Source organism: Xyrauchen texanus, chromosome 38 (assembly GCF_025860055.1).
Source record: "Xyrauchen texanus isolate HMW12.3.18 chromosome 38, RBS_HiC_50CHRs, whole genome shotgun sequence".
NCBI classification, from domain to species: Eukaryota; Metazoa; Chordata; class Actinopteri; order Cypriniformes; family Catostomidae; genus Xyrauchen; species Xyrauchen texanus.
In genome coordinates, this window is record NC_068313.1 from 14,857,657 (window position 1) to 14,879,189 (window position 21,533).

The window sequence follows — 21,533 nt, forward strand, 5'->3', positions numbered from 1 at the left end:
TTCTTTAGCCATTGCATTTGGCTCATGCATTACCAAACAACAGAGTAAAAAAAAATACATTGCTAAAACCAGACAAAAATGGATGGCTGAACTTAGTTTTACCTGGTTAAAGCTGGTCTCCCAGCCAAGCTAGTGCTAAGCTGGTTTAGCAGGGATGCCAGCTGATCATTCAGTCTGACCAGCTAAAAAGTGCCCAAACAACCTTTAAAACAAGCCAGTGGAGCAGTCTGACCAGGCTGGGTGACCAGCTAAGACTAGCCAACTGGTGGGGGGATAATGTAAATTTAATTAGCCTCTGATTGAGTGTAAATCGTATAACTGCATTGCAATGCTGCTCCGCATTGATGACCTTTTATTTCTAGTCGGACTAAACGGTACCGCCCACGCGTGGTCCGGCATTTGAAGCTTCAGACAGCGAGTTGATTCAGCGAGGAGGAACTCAGCTGCGCCTGCAGTCAGAAATCATGGCAAAGGAAATAAGACACATCTTTGGGAAGTGCAAAATTTTCCTCGGACTTTCGCCTTTCCTCTGCGTTCTGTTTTGCGTTTTTACTGGTGGGTACTTTTCCTTTTTCAGAATGAAGGTCATTCATCTTGAATTGGACTCAACTTTACAGATAACGTGCAAGTTTGTGGTGGAAGTAGTGATCGAATTGAATGGGATGCGATCGTGTGTAAATATGTAAACGATGATCCGAACAGCTAGCACTGAATAACTTGTTATTGCCAGTTTAATTACTGTTAGACGTTATTATCAACTAATAAGGGTTTTTACTTAGAACTAGTACTCATCTTGGTTTAAGATGACTATTAAGAATGCAAGAGTGTCCAAGTATATTGAAATCGGAAATACATTTGTATTTACATTTATATTATTATATGAAACTTAAAGATTTGAACGTAGCCTATAATACAATGCACGTACAATTGTATCATGTAATATGTTACATTAAAAGTGGTTTCTCGACATTAACATGAAAATTAGTTTTGCATAATGAGCTAATGTACTAAATACTAATTGCATTTTCATAAATAAACATTGACCAAGATAAATGCTGTAATAAATGCTGTAAAGACAAAACAAACATTGTTCATTGTTAGTTCATGTTGCCTTATGCAGTTTGTTATGTTAACAAATATAACCTTTTTTCTGTATGCACCATATTTTTAATAATTAAAAAAAAAAAATTATTTGCATCTGCATTGCAATGAAATTGAATAGAGATTTGACAAAATACAGCTTTATGTTATTATCAGACTATCAATCAATGGCAATACAGCTTTATATTCCATTAGGGTAACATATAATTGGTTGCATAAGTAGTCTCTGAGAAGATTACAATTCCACCGTCTCATGTATAGTGTGTAGGGAAACACTCAGACTGATGAACCAGAATCCAAAGTTTATAAAATGGCATTCTTGCTTGTGTTCATCTGCTGAGAAACACTTGTAGGTTTGGGTGTGTTTAGGCAAGGAGTAAAGGGTATACTTCTGCACCCGAGAGGAAAATAGAAAAGAACTGCAGCCGCAGAGTCAGTATTGACCTGTTGTTGGGCACTCTGCCAGGGACTCCCTCCACTTATGTTGCTTTAAATATTAGGTTAAAATAGAAGAATATCCATTTCTGAACCTTAGAAAAACACTGCATTAGGAAGTGGTCTGTTAAACAAAATGACTATAATCATACCGTTTGTAGCAAAGATGGATGCAGCGAGCAACTTTAACTGTATTACTTACATAAAGCATCTGCAAAATGGTTGGCACTGTTAATGTCATGGTAGTTTGTTTTTACAGACCAGCTACTAATGTAGGTCTTGTATCAGTTAAACAAGAGACATGCTGATTATAAAGTTCATAAGTACAAAGGAACATAAGTGAATGTAGAATAAACTATTACCAGAGTATGACAGACTATGTTGCACATCACTGATATGAGTTTAGCAATATTTATGTATTTGGACTAGTGTGGTGTAGAAATACATTTGTGGGTGAAAGCTTAAATTAATTAAATGCAATCTGAAAATTTGGTTCCAGGACATCTTTGTGCATGCAGTGAGTATTAAAACACAAAGAGTATATTTTATTACTCTCTTATCTAAGGTGAATTGTCTGGATACTGTTGGTGAATGTTTAGCCTTTAATGCAATAATTGTGTTTTGTGTGCATGAGTGTTTGTATCACAAAGTCTATTTCATTTTAAGAGATAATGATACTTAACCTAAGTGTTTTATAGGTGTGGTGAAATCAGCTGTTTACCTCTAACAGAGAATATGTGAGTCAGCAGCAGGGCAGTGGTCAAGAGTCTTTCTTTCTATATTTTAAAGTATAGATTTATAAGAGAGTCCATGTCATATTGCTTTCAATGCAATCACTATCGGCTAAGGACATATGGGTTGATTCTGGGTCACATAAGGACAGAGGGGGCATAGAGGGTGCCTGTGATTGCCTCACTGTGTAGATTGAGAGAGAGTTAATGTTATGGAAATACAGTCAGCAAGTGTCACCCTGATCGGGCAAATTGGAAGCGTTTTGCATGCTCAGCATCTACAAACAGCAACTTCACTTTGAGGGTTGCATATCATGGAGGCAATGCATTACAAGAATATTCGTTAGCCTATGTTATTTCATTGATACATGATGAATGGGTTAGCCATACTGTGATTTAGTTTTTCCATGTCTGTTGACTTTCTACTCGGAAACTATTAAAGGAATAGTTTACCCAAAAATTTTTAATCTGTCATTATTTTCTCACCTTCGTGTCTTTCCAAACCTATTTCCTGTTATTTTCTCACGTAACACAAAAGGAGCTATTGTAAAAAATTCTTCAAGCTGGTCTTTTCCATAAAACAACATTTTTATTGATTCTAAGCTCCTGGGTTCGATTCCACCAGCTATACGTATGTTACAACTTAGCCTAGTTGTGGCGTATATGGGCACTAAGTCACAATTTACACACTACTAAATATTTGAGCATTGCACCATTAAACTTAGGTAGAATGTAACCCTACGTATAAACTAGATATTTACGGAAGCCTCCGACCAGGAGTCGATAGGAAATAATATGGAATAATAAAGCAGACTGATATTTTATGACATCAATGAGCTCATATTTTGCGTGAGAGGCTCCAATAATTTCGACATGTATATGGTTAGTTTGGCATCTGTAATCGTTTACATTAAGGGAGAAAACATTATGTAAAAACCGTACCTCTTCAGCATGAAACCGATCTAACGGGGCACTTTCCTGTGTACGGTGTCATATACGATATATAAGATATTAAAATGAATAAATGTCTATTTTTCCAGCCTGTTATAAGTAATTATTTATTTATTATGCCTTATTCGTTTTAGATTCAGTTAAATATTAAATAACAATATTAAATATTGTTATTTACAGCCATGGCCAAAAGTATTGGCAGTGACATAAATGTTGTGTTTCACAAAGTTTTCTGCTTCAGTTGTTGTGGTGTTGATTCACATTGTTTCTATATTATTGTGCAGAGTGATCAGATGCATTTGGAATAATTGCAAAAAGCTTCATTGGCCAAAAAAATTAACTTTATCACAAAAACCCAAATTTCTCTGTTTTTTGGCCATGGCACAAAATGACCAGCTAAAATCATTACACTAATCATATCAGCAGCACCTGGGAAAGTGTGAATGAGTACTAGTCATGTGAAATCACTCTATCATTCTGATTGGATTATAAGAGCCGACTGATTGCTATAAAAGGAGGGAAGAAGTGCTTCCAATCCTTGTGTTTTTGTTCGCAATGGTTACCTCTAAAGAAAGACGTGCAGCCATCATCGCTTTGCATCAAAATGGCCTCACATGCAAGGAAATTGCTGCAAAGAATATTGCACCAGAAAGAACCATTTACTGGATCATCAGGAACTTCAAGGAGAGAGGTTCAACTGCAGTGAAGAAGGCTTCAGGATGTCCCAGAGTGTCCAACAAGTGCCAGGACCGTCTCCTCCTGAGTCAGCTAGGGAATTGTGTCACCACCAGTGCAGAGCTTGCTCAATATTGGCAGCAGGTTGGTGTGAGTGTATCTGCATGCACAGTGAGGTGAAGACTTTTATACAATAGCCTGGTGTCAAGAAGGGCAGAAAGAAGCCACTTCTCTCCAATAAAAACATCAAAGACAGACTGAAATTCTGCAGGAAGTACAAGGATTGGACAGCAGAAGACTGATGCAAAGTTATTTTCTCTGAAGAAGCCCCCATCCGACTGTTTGGGACATCTGGAAAATCGATAGTCCGGAGAAGAAAAGGTGAACGCTACCATGAGTCCTGTGTCGTGCCAACAGTGAAGCATCCTGAAACCATCCATGTGTGGGGTTGCTTTTCATCCAAGGGAGTGGGCTCTCTCACAAATTCTGCCCAAAAACTCTGCCACGAATAAAGAATGGTATCAAAACTTCCTGCAAGAGCAACTTCTCCCAACAATCCAGGAGCAATTTGGTGATGATCCGTACATTTTCCAGCATGACAGAGCACCATGTCACAAGGCAAGAGTGATAATGAATTGGCACGGAGATCATTACAAATCTGATCTCCCATAATCTTTATCCCATAGAGAACCTGTAGTCAATCCTCAAAAGGCGAGTGGACAAGCAGAAGCCCACAAATTTTGATCAACTCTGAGCACTAATAAGGCAAGAATGGATCGCCATCAGTCAGGATTTGGCCCAGAATCTGATATCCTGCATGCCAGAGCAAAATGCAGAGGTTATGAAGAACAAGAGTCAACACTGTAAATATTGACTCTTTGCATATATTGAACGTGTTTGCCAATAAAAGCCTTTAAAACTTATGAAATGCTTATCTTTGTTTTCCAGTATACCATAGAAACCATAGATCTACAAATACAGAAGCAGCAAACTTCGCAAAAAAAAAATATATGTCACTGCCAATACTTTTGGCCACGGTTGTACATATACCATTAATGAAATTTGTTTTATTACGTATTGTATTTTAATGGGGATATAATTTATTACAGCTGACATTTACATGAGCAAACAAGGTTTGAACATCAACCATCACGAGATAAAACTGATGTGCGTGGCTTTTTAATACTTCTGTGTACAAATTTGAAGGTTGTTTATTGGATCACTATGCATTACTTTTAGAGCTTATGACCTACTAGTTAAGTCTTGCCTTAAGAACAGGAGGTGTAACCAAATTAAGCACTGACTTCAGTTACAAACTGACTAGTAGTTACTAAGCCCTTAGTGTGAACTTTACATCCCAACTTATGTGAGATCTTACGCATAGCTGGTGCAACCCTACCCTGTTCATTACTACTATCACTATGGCTAGTCATCCATACAACGCTTGGGTAGGACTGGGTACTGGGTATAAATTTTGATTTTCATGATATTAATCCTTAAATCTCAAGATCGATCTTTTGCTCTCTGTGCAACTCTCTACAATGCTAGTAAATCAATTGCAAATGAGACCAAGTTTTGTGCTATGCAAATAAAAATGTGTACGATTAGCCACAAGCTGGTAAATGTTTAAATTTCGCTCACCAATGATTGAGTTGTAGCTATTTTAGCAAAGAAATGCAGCATCCTTTCATTGCCTGTTAAGAATAAAAAATTGGTTTGACTTGTTCTGTGTAATGTGTGTCCAAAGATGAGGTCCACGCAATCCATTAGTCATTGAAAAATGTCTCTTTTAACACCCTACTTCTAATTACCGTAAGTTGTTCATCAAAAACAACAAAAAAGAAACATTTAATTCTAATCACGAATAGCACGGATGAGGTAAAGAAGCCATTTGAATCCTCTCTCATTAATATGCACTCTGCTGGTTTAATTAAAGAGTAAGTAACCATTTTAAGCACATACAAAAAACAACAGCATATATGTTTCAAACAACATGAGGGTGAGTATATTATGACAGAATAAAAATGTTTGGGTAAATATATGAATTATATTTCTGACTACTTTCTGTGGATTTAACTTTCAGGTTAAATAGCATGAATGTGATGTGAAAGATATAACACGTTTCAGGCAAGTCAATAGTGGCTCAAAATGCAGGCTTACTTTTGCAGACTAATTTAGACTGACTGAGTGTTTATTATGCGTGCTGCAACATCTACCCCATCTTTGTACTTTATTTTAATCTCACTTAGCCTACATAACCGAAGGCTGAGATCTGCCAATCACATTAAAAGATTCCTTTGAATGAGATCCATCAGGAAATTACTATTAGACTTTATTTTTGAGCTGAAGTAGCACAGAGGGGTACAAGCCATGACCGCAGGAGGATTTTGCACTGAATGCCTTCCATCGAGGAAGATGTGATAATCAGAGACTCTGTATCTGGGCTGCTCTCCATTAAAGAATGTAATGCAGTAACCTCCTGCCCCGGGAAAAGTGCTGATCACTGTTATGAATGCATTTAGTATGATATTAAATAGACAGCTATTATGTAGCACTTCAGGATTTTTCTATCCCTGTAGAAATGAAATCATTTAATTTCATTGAATTTATAAATTTGTATCCTATTGTGTTGGTTGCCAGATACAATGCTTACACAGTGATGTCACTGTTTTTTTGCAGCATAACACATGCATAGAGCATTTTACCTCATGCGACCCTGCTTCCTCCATGCACGGATATTGTGTTTTGTCTTCGCTATATGCTGTGCATAATTTAATTTAATTTAAAACCAACTGATCTTAGTTTAGAACACTATGGGCTGTCAGTAAAAGGTTAAACTTGTTAGCCAAACAACATGGCGCTGATCTCCGTGGAGTTTGTCTGTGGGAGAAATGCCAACAAAACTACACCTTTAAGAAACCTCATTATGCTTTTACATTGGAACCTTTTTATGTCAAAAGACTAGAGCAGGGGTCTCGACATTTCCATCCCACCAAAGGTCCAGACAATAGTAACATATCATTTCGTAGTCATTCTGACTTATGACAATGTGTAACAAATGCACATTTTTTGTATAAAAATATAGTATATAGGAAATATACTGTATGGGGGTTCAGGGGTAACCAATGAGAGAAAATGTAGGTAATGTAAAAGTCTTATTGAAACATTTTTGAATTTTCCTTAAAATACAAATCTACCAAAACAAACAAACAAACAATGTACATCTAAATAGTGCAGTTTACAAAGACTGTTTGCTATAATTAAGTATAAATGGGCTGACTATTAAATAATTAAAAACGTTTTTCTTCATAAGCAGAGAACTCATAAATCCTTTCTTGCCATACATGCCAGAGACGATGTTATCATCTTCATTGTAATTAATGTTCACAATATGTAAACAAACATCTCTGTTCATTATCAATAGGCTCGAAACATTGATTAATAAAGCTTATTTTAGATGGGGGAAAAATGGTTTCTACTAGTCTAAAGGTGCTCTGGAAGCATCCATCTATATTGCTGCTCACTGTATTTCTCCTAGAGTATCTAGTTTCATCCGATATGACATATTGTACATTTGAGTGGTGAATTGTAACATTTTATTTTAACATGGTTGGCAGTGATTGGACGATGCTGACAATTTCTGACAATTAGGATAATAATTATGCTAATTTCTGATTGGATTGTTGCCAAGTAGAAAAAAAACCTTGTAAATTAAAAGTCAAATCAAGTCAAATTATTTTTATTTGTATCATTTCTTTTTATTTGTGCTTTTCCCAATACACATTGGTCCAAAGTATCTTTACAGAAAATCAGCTGTGGTGTCTGTAACGATCTCAAAAACATGAATAACCAGCACTCCTGGAAACATAAACAATTTGATAAAAAAAATAATATAATAATGACTGTTTTCAAAAAGGTTTCCCAAACACTCCCCCATCTGTCATTGGTCAGACAAAAAGATATTCCTGCCCCAAACTCATGCCATTGGTTGAGCCAATTTTGCTATGTCAGGCTGGGGCCTGTACCACAAAGTTAGTTTAACAAACTCAGGGTTACGAGATTGGTTTCAGAGCAGTGCAAACTGACAGCCTGTTTGGAATGTCATGAACAAAGACATGCAGAGTGATACAAACAGTAAAGCATCCCTGTGCTGTTATACTGAATGTAAGCACTCTTGGAGCAGCACTTATCCAATCAAATTAGACGACTGGAACTAATAGTTGAATAATCAGATTCTTCTTTGTGTGATTGTTGCTGAATATCCCCTAGTTCTCAGTGATGGGTTTACCCCTTACAGAAGCAAATCCATCTGTTCCCATGTGCCTCTGAGCCCCATCTGGCTGGGCATTGGAACAAAGAGGGTATTTTATGTCCGATGAGCTTCCATGCTGTCTTTGTAATTGTTAGTCTCTGTGGAAGTTTTTAACAAGGCTACCGGGCAGGAGTGCAGTCCATGTGCTGTGATGGTGATGAGGCCTAAAATCGTTCCTCTGCATTCTCTTTAGATGTTGATGTTTGATGATAGAGACAATGGGTGGTGTAAGGCCATTATGGTCCTACAGAGATATGAAGGATTCTGTGGTTTTGCTACATGATATTCATGATACACACTGCCGCATGAAAGCACTAGTACATGGATAAATTTTTTTTCTTATGACAAGGAAGTTGTAATCTAGAACATAACCTAAATATGGATTTCCTGTTGCGCTGTTTTTTGAATTTTTGATGAAATGAGCTTTGCTGGGTGAATCCTCAGAAAGCAACTCCGAGACTTGACTAAATGTCCTTTATTACCCATGGAGTTCTATAAAACATGGATAAAGCTTTCTGTTAACATTCCCATTTTATTTCGATGGCAGTTTCTCTGGCTGTTGCCATCTTTGCTCATGGGCACTTAATTCTGGGCATGGACGTTTTCAAGACAATTACCTGAGATATAAATGCCATCTGACTTAACACTTTTTGAGACACAGTCAAAGATGTCATAACAATGCTGATTGGCTGATGGTAACATTAGAATGCACACAGTGCTCCAAGCCTTTAAGAGACCTAAAATAACAATGTTTCTTGCATCTATGTTGCTTGCAAAAAAATATTACTTTCTCAGAAAACATGGTTACTGTTGGGACTGTTATTTTCAAATAATTCTTGATAAGGACTTATCACATCGCTAAATCAACACTGATCTTACTGTAAATTGTGTTCTCCTAGAGGTTTATCAAAATCTGTTTGCAAAAAAAATAAAAATAATAATAATGTAATTGTTACTATGTTGTTTGAAAATAGAATGCTTGGATTTAGATATCTTGTGAGCTTAATCACCTAAATTAGGTGTGTCCCTGCTAAGCGTGGGAGTTTGCTGGATAACCTGACAGTGTATGGCAGCTAAATGTGTCCTACTTTTGCCAATATTGTTTGTTGACTTGTTGACAAAAAGGTGGAGAAGTTATTAAATCAATTAAATTTGACATGCAAAGAAAACTAAAGGACAAAATCCTCAACGTGGGTGGTATTGGGTATCAACATTGACTGTTTCACTGTCACTCTGGGGGGCAGATATCCCCTTGATTGTTTTGCTGTCTGGCAGGGCAGGGGCTCGAGGCAAATTGAGGGGAGAAATGCCCCCCCCCCACCTCCATTTGGTAAAGTTGTTGCATAAACTGTTCTAGGTCTATCTTTGTGTTCTGATCAGATGAATGTGAACATACATTCACACTTTTCTGTTTGAATAGCCTTATCAGTGTTTTCTAAAAGACTCCAACTGAGCTCTCCTTTCTGTAAGTGTATGCATGAACACTAAGACTCAGAGGGGAAGTAAAACCGTTCTCAGTGAGTTTTGGGAAGGAAGTCAAAAACCCAGCCCTGTATGCTTTGTTAGCGTGCTGCTCTGTAAGGCCTCATTAACAGCTCACATTCCTTACCTTATTCACCTTGTTTTGAAAACCACATTTTAATCAGTGGTCCAGAGGAACTGCCTGATGTTTAATGTGGTGCATTTAAAATTGGTTTCTTGCATGGATTTCAAATTAGGTTCCATTTGAAGAACAATCTGGTATTCTGAAGAAGTTGTCTTCTCTACTCCAAGCAGAAGAATAGTGTTTCCTTAGAAACTGTGAGAAGAACTTGTATAGGTCAGGAAGGTGGTAAATCAGGGGTCTCCCAGTTCATTGTGAATGAGAGCTTCCTGAACTCATATAATTATCTGGGCTGGGACTTGTTGGATATACCTGAAGATTATCCAATTGCTGTTTCTTTACCTTGTGTCAAACAATAAGACACTGCTGTTGTGTTAACTTAAAGTAATAGTTCACCCAAAAATGAAAATTCTCTTATCATTTAATCACCCTCATGCCAACCCGCAGATATGTACAACATTCTTTCTTCTGCAGAACATGAAATAAGATTTTTAAAGGAATATTTAAACTCTGTAGATCCTCAAAAGAACAAAATGTAACTCCTTTTTCACTGTACATCTTGTCATTGCAATCTCTAAGCATGATTGTGATCTCAAGCTGGATAGCAGTGTTCAGCCAAAGAAAGAAAGTCAAAAATATCTGTAACTACGTTTCCATCCAAGGATTTTTTGTGAAAAAAGAATTGTGCGTGATTTTGGATTGATCTTAATGGCATATAGATCCGATGCTGCAAACATGACACTTCCAGGAGTGCCAACACAAATATCTTATATTGTGCACATCAACAAGTGCACGGAGAACAAATTAATGGCCGCTGTTTATGATTAATCGCAGTAGACATCTGCTTATTTATTAAAGTTGCTTTTCCACACCATTCAAAATAATAGACGGCAGTCATAAGATTAGAATATAAAAGATTAAAGATTAAATTACAAATAAATACACAATACTAAGAGAAAAGCATCTGTGTGCTTTTTTGGACCACTAACTTATAGCCCAATTCTATAAAATCATTGTTTAGCTTACTTTTGGAAAAATTATGGAAAAATTCCCTGTTAAATTAAATAAATTAGCTTACCAAATTAATAAATTATATTGTTAGGCCTATATATGATTTTATTTACACAAACTTAAATTAGCCTTGCCATGTTCTATAGATGAAAAAGTCAGCTGAATGACATTTTCAAAATGTTCTACACTTTTTTCAAGACTATAAACTATCAGAACTATTTGTCCAATGCTGAGATCACTTTCAGAAAATGAGATTTTGAACATTTTAAAACTTTTAAATATTTTAAATCTAACCCTCTTTACACATTCACATTTGCTGAGCTTCTTCAGAAAATGTAAATTGCATTATGATGCTAAAATTAATTTTAGATGATAATCAAGTATAGTTGGTCATTAAAAGTTGCTGCAGAAATATGCAGGACATAATGCAGTTGTGATGGCAATGCTTTAGATTAGATGATTGTTCAAAATAGCCTATTGAAATAGCCTATGCAGAGAAACTTCATTCATTCATTCATTCATTCATTCATTCACAGCCATTCATCGGTTGAATTCCTTTAAAATTTTAAAACGTGTCTCTGTGAAGCTACAAAAATTCCTTTTTTGTTTGTTTGTTTGTTTGAAAGGCCGGTCCAGCCCCAATGGCAAAAGGTTCAATGTATTTAAGAAAGCTCAACTCAACTCAACTCAACTCAATTTTATTTATAGAGCACTTTCAAAAACAGCATTGGCTACCAAAGTGCTGTACATGGAGTCACATAGCTTAAGAATACAACAAGCATTTAAAACAGACATAGACAGGATAAGAGAAATTGACATAGTACAATTTATAATGCAATTAATTAAAAGCTAGGGAAAATAAATACATGTTTAAGGCTCCCTGGAAAGACACTAGAGACGAAGATGATTTCAAGGCCAATGGAAGCTGTTTAAAAACAATGTTTATTTTTGCAATTCGGTGGTGCTAATGGCGCAGAAATTATACACTTCAAATTAATTCAAATGAAGATCCATACAGCCTACCATAACAAAAGAAAAAGAAAAAATGACTACATTTATTTTCCCCAAAATTCCTTTCAATATTAAGAACAAGTACGGCAACGACAGCAGTTGGATGAAAGATGAATAGGGCTACTGTCCATCCAAAAATACTATAATAATATGTAACAATGTGACTTGTAGTCATTTACACATAAACATGCACACTTGGAAATTCACACATACTCTCTCTTCCTCACAAACACAGTGAACCTTGTTACTCCATATGCAAGCATCGAACGTGCCACCTTCAAATTAGTAAAGGCTTGAGAAACTGAATGTTGTCACCAGCACACAACATAGAGACACTCTTTTAGTCTGTTGGATCACAGCAGTTAAGTCTTTCTTCTAACCTCTGGTCCCCAGCTCCTAAATTGCCCACTGTTCATTCACAGAATAGGATGAATAACACAAGCATGGAAGAGTTTGCCTCCACTAATAAGCAGTTCACCCTTGCATTGTTTGCCTTTGAACCCTGGCTTTCAGCTCTCATAATGTTAATAGCATCTCATGGAAGCCATTCTTTGTTTTGTTTCTAAAGATGTCAAGATGACAAGTAGAGTGTTGCTTGTGCTTATTGCAGACAAATGAGTCTTGGGAAAGTCTCTCTGTAGTTCCATTGTTTGGTTCTTGAGTTTGGTGTGAAGGGGCAGCTACATGTGACACCTTTAACTCTAACATTATCGATTAGTTTCTTCATTTAAGTGCTGGTCTTTAATCAGATGTGATGGGTCAAAAAGATTCTCAGAAAGAAGGAAATGTTCAGATGCTCTGACTGAGGGGGGAGAACTGTCAGAAGCTTTCTGTGCTCTCCTAATTGTTTCTTTGTTTTAAAGGAATTACACATTTATTTTTTCAAATGTTTCCTGGCTATTAAAAAAATGATTAACAAATACCACAACATTTCAGTAAACATGGGTCAAGTGGCTTTGAAAACCAATCTACTGTAGGTCTATTCTAAAGAGGGAGCACATAGAGAGCTTTGTTCTCAAACACAGCAGTTAAATTGTCTAGATTAGAAGCTTGACTTGATAGTGCATTGTTGGTTCAGTGGACTCAGGTTATTCTTTTTTCTTAAAAGCCTGTCAACATTTTGTTTCCTAGCAAGGCCAATGTCCCCAATATCCCTTTTTTGTATGTCATTAGTTTCACTGCCTTAGTTTCTATCATTCACAGATAGATTCTTAGGAAAGAGAGTAGAACGAACAACAATGATCAAAGTTAGTTATCACCAGCCAACCAAATGGGTTTATCAACAGCCAATACCAAACCCAATATTTACAAAAAATTTACAAAAAATGTTTTTGTTACATAACATTTTATGTTAGTGAAGATTTTATTTAGTTAACTTTAATTAACAATGAACATTACTTTTATAAAGCACATTAATGTTGGTTATCTTTTTTTATTATTATCTCAATCCGGGTGGTGGATGACAAATCTCAGTTTCCTCCGCATCTGAGACCGTCAATCCATGCATCTTCACATGGCTTGTTGAGCACGTTACCACAGAGACAAGGAGCTAAGCGCACATAATATATAATTTACCATCTATAAATGTAATTAATGTTAACAAATTATGCATCTTTTCAAAGTTCTAAGTGTTCAACATTGATATCCGATCTCTGTTTCATAATAGCAATGCTCTAGTTATTTGTGCCAGGAGTACAATTGAAAACATGCAATATCAAAACGGGACTTCATACCTTTGTTATGAAAACGCGATCGCCAGATGAATCCAGTCCGCCACACTTGGGTCAATTGTCCATGACAAGCCTTCATTGAAAAACATCCAATTGCACTTTTTTGTCCATAAAAGTGATAATTCTGAGAAATATTGATATATTTTCCATTGTTTACATGAGATCTCGCCTGAAAGAGTTACCCTTCATCATCGTTCTTCAACAAATTATGCAATCTGAGCAGCATTCATGTTGTAAAACTGTATATGATCTTATATATTAGAGTCTCGTAAACAAAATGAGCCTGCCTCCAAAGTCTATTTTAAAAAATGTGGTGTAGTTTTGTAGCCAAGCAGTGCAGTCAGATTTTGTGTTGTCTTGAAAGGCAGAGCCTAAGGGCCAATCTCATTTCTCCCCCTTACCCCTCCCCCTTTGTCTGCATCTTCCCCTTGGCCCTCAATATCGAGTGAAGGGGGTAGGGGTAAGAACGAACTCTAAGAAATGAGACGCCACTTGATTACCGTTTGCGTCATCTTCCCTTGCCGCTAGCAGGCTGCTACGTCAACAGAGGCGACAAGCGCTGACATAAACAAACGAAGATGCCGTCATCACTTCACACTGATTTCAACTAAAAAACATAAATATGAAGTGTCATGTCAAGGATTATCAGATAGCTTAGCTCGACAAATAGTGCATAACTGCTAGCTGGCAGTTAAATAGCGATTCAAAACAAAAACATTACAATTAAAACCGCTTGAACATTTTATTAAATGTATCATAAAACACGAGTGTCATAATTATAATATCAATTAAACTGCTGAAAATACTTACATTTGTGCGATTCAGTTCGCCGTTCAGCCATGAAAAAAGTTTGATGCCGGCACTATTGAGAAATTCATACGTTGTAACCCCTCTCTTCGTTTCAAGGGCTATGTAGCCCTACGCCTTGGCCCTAGCCCTTAATCAAAATGAGAATTGAGATGCCACTTCACCTCACATGAACGCGCAAAACCGAGGGGGAGGGGTAAGGGGTAAGGGGGAGAAATGAGACGCAGCCTTAATTTTACTCTGTACACCGGCAGCGATTTTACAGAGTCTTGGCACTTTTATTATTGTTTTTTTAGATTATAAAAACATGGTCAGCACTAAATATTTCCATTTCCAATACTTTAAAAAAATAAACAACATATATTAATTCTGAAACTTGGGAAATAAAGCCCAATGTGTCTTCTTTCAAAAGATACTGCAGGGTCTGTGCTCAAAAAGGGGGTGTGTATCAACAGGTTAATGCATTCAACATTAGTACTAACAAATTACTTTCATTTTCGTCATTTCCTATAGGGGTCACAGACTATGATAACTTCATTTTCCTTCCTCTTTTGGCAGTGTTTGATGGTTACTCTAGTTATTGAGTGAGACCTTCTTTGCTATTTATTAGTACACTGTTATACTACAAACTTGGTTTAGGTTTTATTTTCAAAATTCCTAAATTAAAACCAACATTTCTAGCACTAAAATCTCTTAGAGCTTTCAAGACACAGCCACCAATCTCTAAGCAGACCTTCAGATAATTATGTAATAAAGTGCTTTGTCTTTTCTTACTGATCAAATGTATGCTTTTCACACAGCGGTTGTTTAAAAATGTGAAAATTTCCATAGACTTACACTGACGGAATGTTCAAACAAGCCAACAGAATGCTCGTTAATTCAAACTCCAACTGCCAAAACATTCAAATGTAAACAAACCCACAAAATGCCTTTAGTCTCCTTAAAGTTACTCTTACTATTCTCTATATATCTACATTATATATCTACATTATTATCTACATAGCTGGTGTATCTTACTGTAATGTCAAACTTCAAACTTTTAAAACTAGTTTAAACTTTCAGACAAGGTTTTGTTAAGTTTAAATTATAGATTGTCTTGACAAACTTTACCTACTATATCTAGTTATCGTTGGTACTGTATAGTGACATTGCACAGATCTTAGCAGGGATGGGGCGGAAGGATGAAATATATATATATTTTTTTTTGAATTAGTAATTATATATATTTCTTTTATTATATACTGTACTTTTTTATTTTTTATTTTCCTTGATCACAAGTAATAGCCTATTCTGTTATATTTCTCACAAAAAGCACCATGGAATTGCATTTAATTATTTTCAGACTTGGTCTGTGATAACCCCATGTTTTTGAGATGTGTCATAGTAAAACCATGGTATACTTAAAAGTAATTTGGAGTACCATGATAGTATAATAAATGGATATAATTCATTATTAAATTATATTTCATTGGTCTTCACCTTTCATCACTTTCACCTTATGGAAAAGAGCAGCGTGAATAATATTCAACTAAACATATCTTTTTTGAGTTCTATGAAAGAAAGAAACTCAAATGAGTTTTGGAACACATGAGGGTGAATGAATGGTGGTAAACTACTACTTTAAGAATTATGCCAAGATTTAATGTTGAATCTCCCCTTAACCTAATTTGCTTACTCATAAAGTCTGTTATATACTTAATAGTGAACTTCCTAAAAGTTTTAGCACCTCTTCACCACCATTATGACATTAACACAGTATTCATTTAGAATCCTCTCATTTGTCTTGTCCTGCCACACCAATGTCCACATCACTGAGATCTTTAAAAACAACTGGAATCTGAATGAGCTGTTGCGTGCAAGAGATGAGTTTGGCCTCAGATGTTTCCTGATTTTTTTCTTAAATGTGAAAGTGTGGGATTCATCAGCCCATTCTCTCCTCCCAGTGACCTAATACAAAGACCAGGGGCTTTGGGACATGTCTCACCACACCGAAATGAAGTTAAGATGTTTCAGGAGAGGGTGATCTCAGTTCACGCTGAGGCATTTGGCGCGACAGACGAGGAGTGGAATGCGTAGTGGAGGGCTCAGATATACAGTTGGACCATGTGAACAGCTTGTTGCAGTTAGTGATGTCAGGAGAGGGAAAACAAACACAGGGAACGCTTCAAAGACTGAGCAGACCTCTTTCATTAATTCATTTCTGATCTGGTTCTCCTCATTTCCTTTTTTGTTTTCACTCATCTTCATTTTCCTGTGCTGTGACCCTTCGATTTGTTCCTCTCTACCTTTGCCAAATTCTTCCGTTTAATGCAGTCACACAATACTCTCATTTCCAATTGAATTTTTTTTAAAGAGAAAAGAAAATTGATTGGTAGAGCTAGGTTTGCTCTCAGATAGCTTTGGCCAACACCATTTTGAAGTTTTACTTATTGTTAAGACATGCCTGGTTTGAGGTAATGATAGAACCCCTCAGAGGCCATCTGTTCACCTCTACGGAAAAGAGGGACTGTATACTCTTACTTGAATATAGGACTGACATTAGCTCCAATTAAAGAGCTTTGTACCATTAAATGAATGTTCTTGGTTAAATGCATCTTAAAGGAGTAAATCTAAATATTGTCATAATTTACTCACCTCCATGTCGTTCCAAAATGTTATGACTTTCTTTCTTATGCGGAACACAAAATTAGATGTTTTAATTAATTTTGCGGCCCATCTCTTCAATACAATGGAAGTGGATTATGTCTTACTTTAACCTCCTGAGACACAAGCGTGACTGCTGTGTGCATTTTTCATTTTTCATTTCCCTTTTTAATTTTTTTACTACTAGCCCCTAATAAACATGCAAAAAATGTATATATAGAGGAGCACATTTTTTTTATGAAATTGTTTGTTTCCATTAGTGTTAGTTATTCATGTTTTTGTGACATTACAGCTGATTTTCTGTAAAGCTGCTTTAGGAAAAATGTGTATTGTGACAAAAATATCAGATGAAACTAGAGATCAAACTGGTTTCAATGTAAAAACTTAATGAGGTTTCTTACAAGACGTAGTTTTGTTGTCATTTCTTCCAAAGACAAACTCATCTGAGATCAGTGCCATGTTGTTTTGTCACATGTCTTGGTTTGTCAAAAGTTTAACCCTTTACCAACAGCCCAGATTGTCCTGTCGGTTTAAATTAAACTGAATTATAGCATGTTGCGACCACAAATCACACAATCCACACATGAGGATGCAGGGTCGCAGAAGGTTAAAGCTTAAAGGTGCACTCAGTAACTTTTTTTTATGTGTCATCTTGGATTTACAATGACACCTAGCGGTTTGGATGCAGCTTTATTCAAAATCAATAGTTTTCAGTTAAAGATGCCATTGTAGAAAATCACTATTTACAGTCAGCCATAATTAATTTAATCCAAGACTGAAAGTGTCCAATTAAAGTTTGTTACTGACATTAAGTCACTCTGTGTAGAATAAAACAACATTTGTTTTCATATGACTGGAGTCTATATATCTTGTGATAGCTCATGATTTTATATGTTTAAAATTAATTTCTTTAAGAGAAGGCTACAACTTATTAATGATGGAAAAAATACTGAGTGCACCTTTAAAAAAGGACCCAAAGGTTTCATAAATTAGTCCATGGGATTCATGCATCACATTCTGAGTCTCCTGAAGGTATTCGCTAGGTTTTGGTGAGTAACACAGCGAAATGTAACTTTTCAGTGAAAATCTTAATGTCTATGCACGTTCATGAGTGAGTAAGAGAAGCAATAAAATGATCCAACCACATTGTTCTGAATGATAAAATTGCATACTAGCAATTTTTCCACTCATGTCATGACCATGCAAAGGCAGTAAGGCTTGTAACTTTCAAAAGATATCAGTGCAGGGATAGTAAGTAGTAGGGCTGCCCCCAACCAAACATTTTCCTAGTCGACTAGTAGGCATTAGATTAAGCCATTAGGTGACTAGTCGTCGCACGTTTATGATATTAATTTAATTACTTGGGGGGCATCAGAAAATGGTGTGAGTTCCAGGACCGTTATAAGTAACATTGCTAACATTGTTCTATATTACAGAGAAATATTAAACCGTAATAATGACCCTTTCAATTTTAGAAGCACGCACATGCACGAAGTGAGCCGCAGTGACACCAACAAAAGTGGTAATGATTTTGAATGTGTCGGAAAAAACAGCAAGAGACTGTCTGAACATTTTGTTAATTTATAGAGAGAAATGCACATACGGGTTGAGCAAACAGACGATGATCTCAGGATCAATGATGGTCAGAGAGATCAATAGCTGATGCCTTTGACCATGTCAAGACGATATTTGGCTTGTTTTCCCATTAATCTATTAAATAATAATAATTATTAGACTATTATTATTATCATCAAATTAATATTACAATAATTTGCCCTTAGACATACAGACACATGCTTGAAAAAACACTTTATTATATTATTAAGAACAGATAATAGAAATCCGTCTATGCGCATTTATGACGCGCTGATACAGAGGCGTGCAGTCTCGTGGAACACGCACATCTAAAAGGATCTCACTCTGTTTCTGTCTTCCGATTTTTTTTATTAAAATTTTTTTGTATTGTCATTGAGAGTGCTGCAAATGACCTCAGACATCTCAGCTCAGGAGGTAATTTAAGTTCAGTTCACTTTATTTCCACAGAGCAGTTCATTGTGAACGCAACTCTGCGGCCTGTAAAATAACAAAATATATAAAATAATACAAAAACCATGATTTATATTTCAGTGATTATTATCATCATTATAATTATTATTTGTACATTTATAATTGTTTTTATGTCTTCATTTGTGTAAGTAATTTTCCGCCTGCATGTTTAGATGGAGACTTTTTTTGCTTTTTCGTTTCGTTTGGAGTGCAATTTGAATTTAGAAATGTATTTGATTTAAGTTTTTAGTTTTTTCAATAAATGAATTTAATTATCAATGCAAAATCACTAAATCAAGAAAATTCACTGATCCCTCAGATATATATCCTGAAGGAGGGAACAAAACTAATTTATTCACATACATGATGAATTTTCCCGTACAACTCTGATGAAGTAGGTTCTTTGCCAGAAATTTGTTGACAACGGTTGTAAAGCCATCTTTCAAATAGCTGAACAACACATTTTAAATGCACTTATTTTTTTCCAGTTTCATTTGAACTTTTAGTTAAAATAAATAAAAATAAATTTCAAAGTTTGAAATCAAGGTGTCTTGCTTTATTGTGAAGTCTTAACACTAACCCTGAAAATTACCCCATAGTACCACCTGCGTCCAGCCAGCGATAATACAGATGTTCGTCATTTTCCTGCAGATTTTATTTTTTTTTTCTCGACCAACTGACCAATCAAAACTTGGTCAACCAAGATGCTCTCATCGACTAACAGTTAGTCGACTATCAGGGGGCAGCCCTTGTAAATAGGGATGTGACAGTTATGCATGAAGCACTTTGTAATGGAGCAAATTCCACCTTAGAGATGTTGTGAATATACGGTTTCACTATTAACTGCGATTAAAAATGTCATGGTAAATTTACCCGAAATAATTTACATTTATGGTTAAAAACTGTGAAATGTTTTGTTTACATGTGCTAAAGTATTATATTTATAATATATAAATGTATAATGTAAAATAGATATTCGATGTAAGCCTAAATATGAAAAATCTTGTGCTTGTGCCTGGGTGGTTGTTGCGGCTATTACTATCGTTATGGATGGTATACGAGTGGTGCTTGGCCAGGTGTCGCTGAAAATAGCAACTTAAATCAGCTTTTTGAGAGCATTTAAATAACTGAGGGTTACTGAAGATGACGGATGTAATACATGCAGACAGAAGTAATTTAATTGTACACTTCCAACTAATGGGGCAGGATGTTCTACTATCTGTCCAACAACAAACTAGTGAGTTTTTGTGTTTTTAGATGTGATGATTTTAAAGGGATGAATTGAGAGATGCATCTTTTTGTTGACAGCGTGCGGTTCTTTTGCGTGTAGTAAAAACACGTGGCATCCCTATTCCACCCACATAATTACGTTGGTAACTCAAAAATTCATCCATCTACAAAACTTTCCAGATCAAATCATATTTACATTTTTTTTACAGAATAATTAGTGGAAGTGCTTTTAAAAATGTCAAGCATCACATTTCTGCTTTTAAATCCTCCTGTATGTGAAATTAGTAATTTTCAAGTGGTAAATGTCTAAACATATCTTTAATGCAAGCGTAATCACTAAGGTTTTGTGGCAGGATTCAGGTTCACTTTTCTACACAGATCCTAGACACGCCAAGACGGAACTTGTGCCATTTTTGGATGTCCAAACCATGAAGCATACCACGCATTTCTCATGGTGTTGCATATAGGTTTTGGAGGTTGTTTTCGCAGCCGACTGCAGGCCGATATTTTTGTCATTGTGTGTTTGTTTTACTCCCCCGATGAGCACTGTAGGATTTGTTTGTAGAATGTATGTGTGTACGTGACAGGGCATGGTTGGGAGGTCAGTTGTGTGCTGGCTGGCAGACAGGTGACAGCTGCTCCCACAGCCAGACTGCAGTGAAGTGGAGACAGCACAGGCTATGTTGTTCTGCCCTAAACACAACAAACATGCACAGGACAACCATAAACATAAAGCATAAATAACTTGGCAAACTTTATCATATGAAAGGATAATTGGGACTAATTTGCCAAAGGCACATTATGGCCATTGTGTTTAGTTAGTTAAAATTACTGCTAGGAGAGCATCTAATAATGTCACTCAGCAAATTCAAAACAATGTACATATTTCCTCCTTGTTCATTGACTCGTTATGGGGTGCACTAACTTCTGCCTTCACAGAAGCACAAACAGTTGTACATATGATCATAATTCATGTTAAATGTATTCTACATAAATAATATTATTTTGAAATGTACTTAAATAAAATTAATTGAAAGTCTGTAACTATTCTTATTACAAGAATTTAATATTTAATGTTATACTACTTTTTATTATGAAAGTAAATAGATTACAGTAACAACAGGCTCTATTTTCACGAGTGCTAAGCACAGCGTTATGTGTGCAATTACCTTTTACTACGTATCCAATTTTTGTGAAAATGCTAATTCTTAGCTAAGTTTTCATGCCAGCACAAAGCAAATTGGTGT

The 21,533-nt window shown here is 35.9% G+C and overlaps 1 protein-coding gene across 1 annotated transcript in view; it reads left to right on the forward strand.

The window, feature by feature from the left end:
- Positions 1 to 348: 348 nt before the first annotated feature.
- LOC127631750 (nectin-3-like protein) overlaps positions 349 to 21,533 on the forward strand; it is a 51,032-nt gene continuing 29,847 nt past the window's right edge. Inside the window, exon 1 of the mRNA XM_052110057.1 lies at positions 349 to 555. Within this exon, the coding sequence (XP_051966017.1) occupies positions 465 to 555 (91 nt within the window). The 5' untranslated portion in view covers positions 349 to 464. The remainder of the gene's footprint in view (positions 556 to 21,533) is intronic.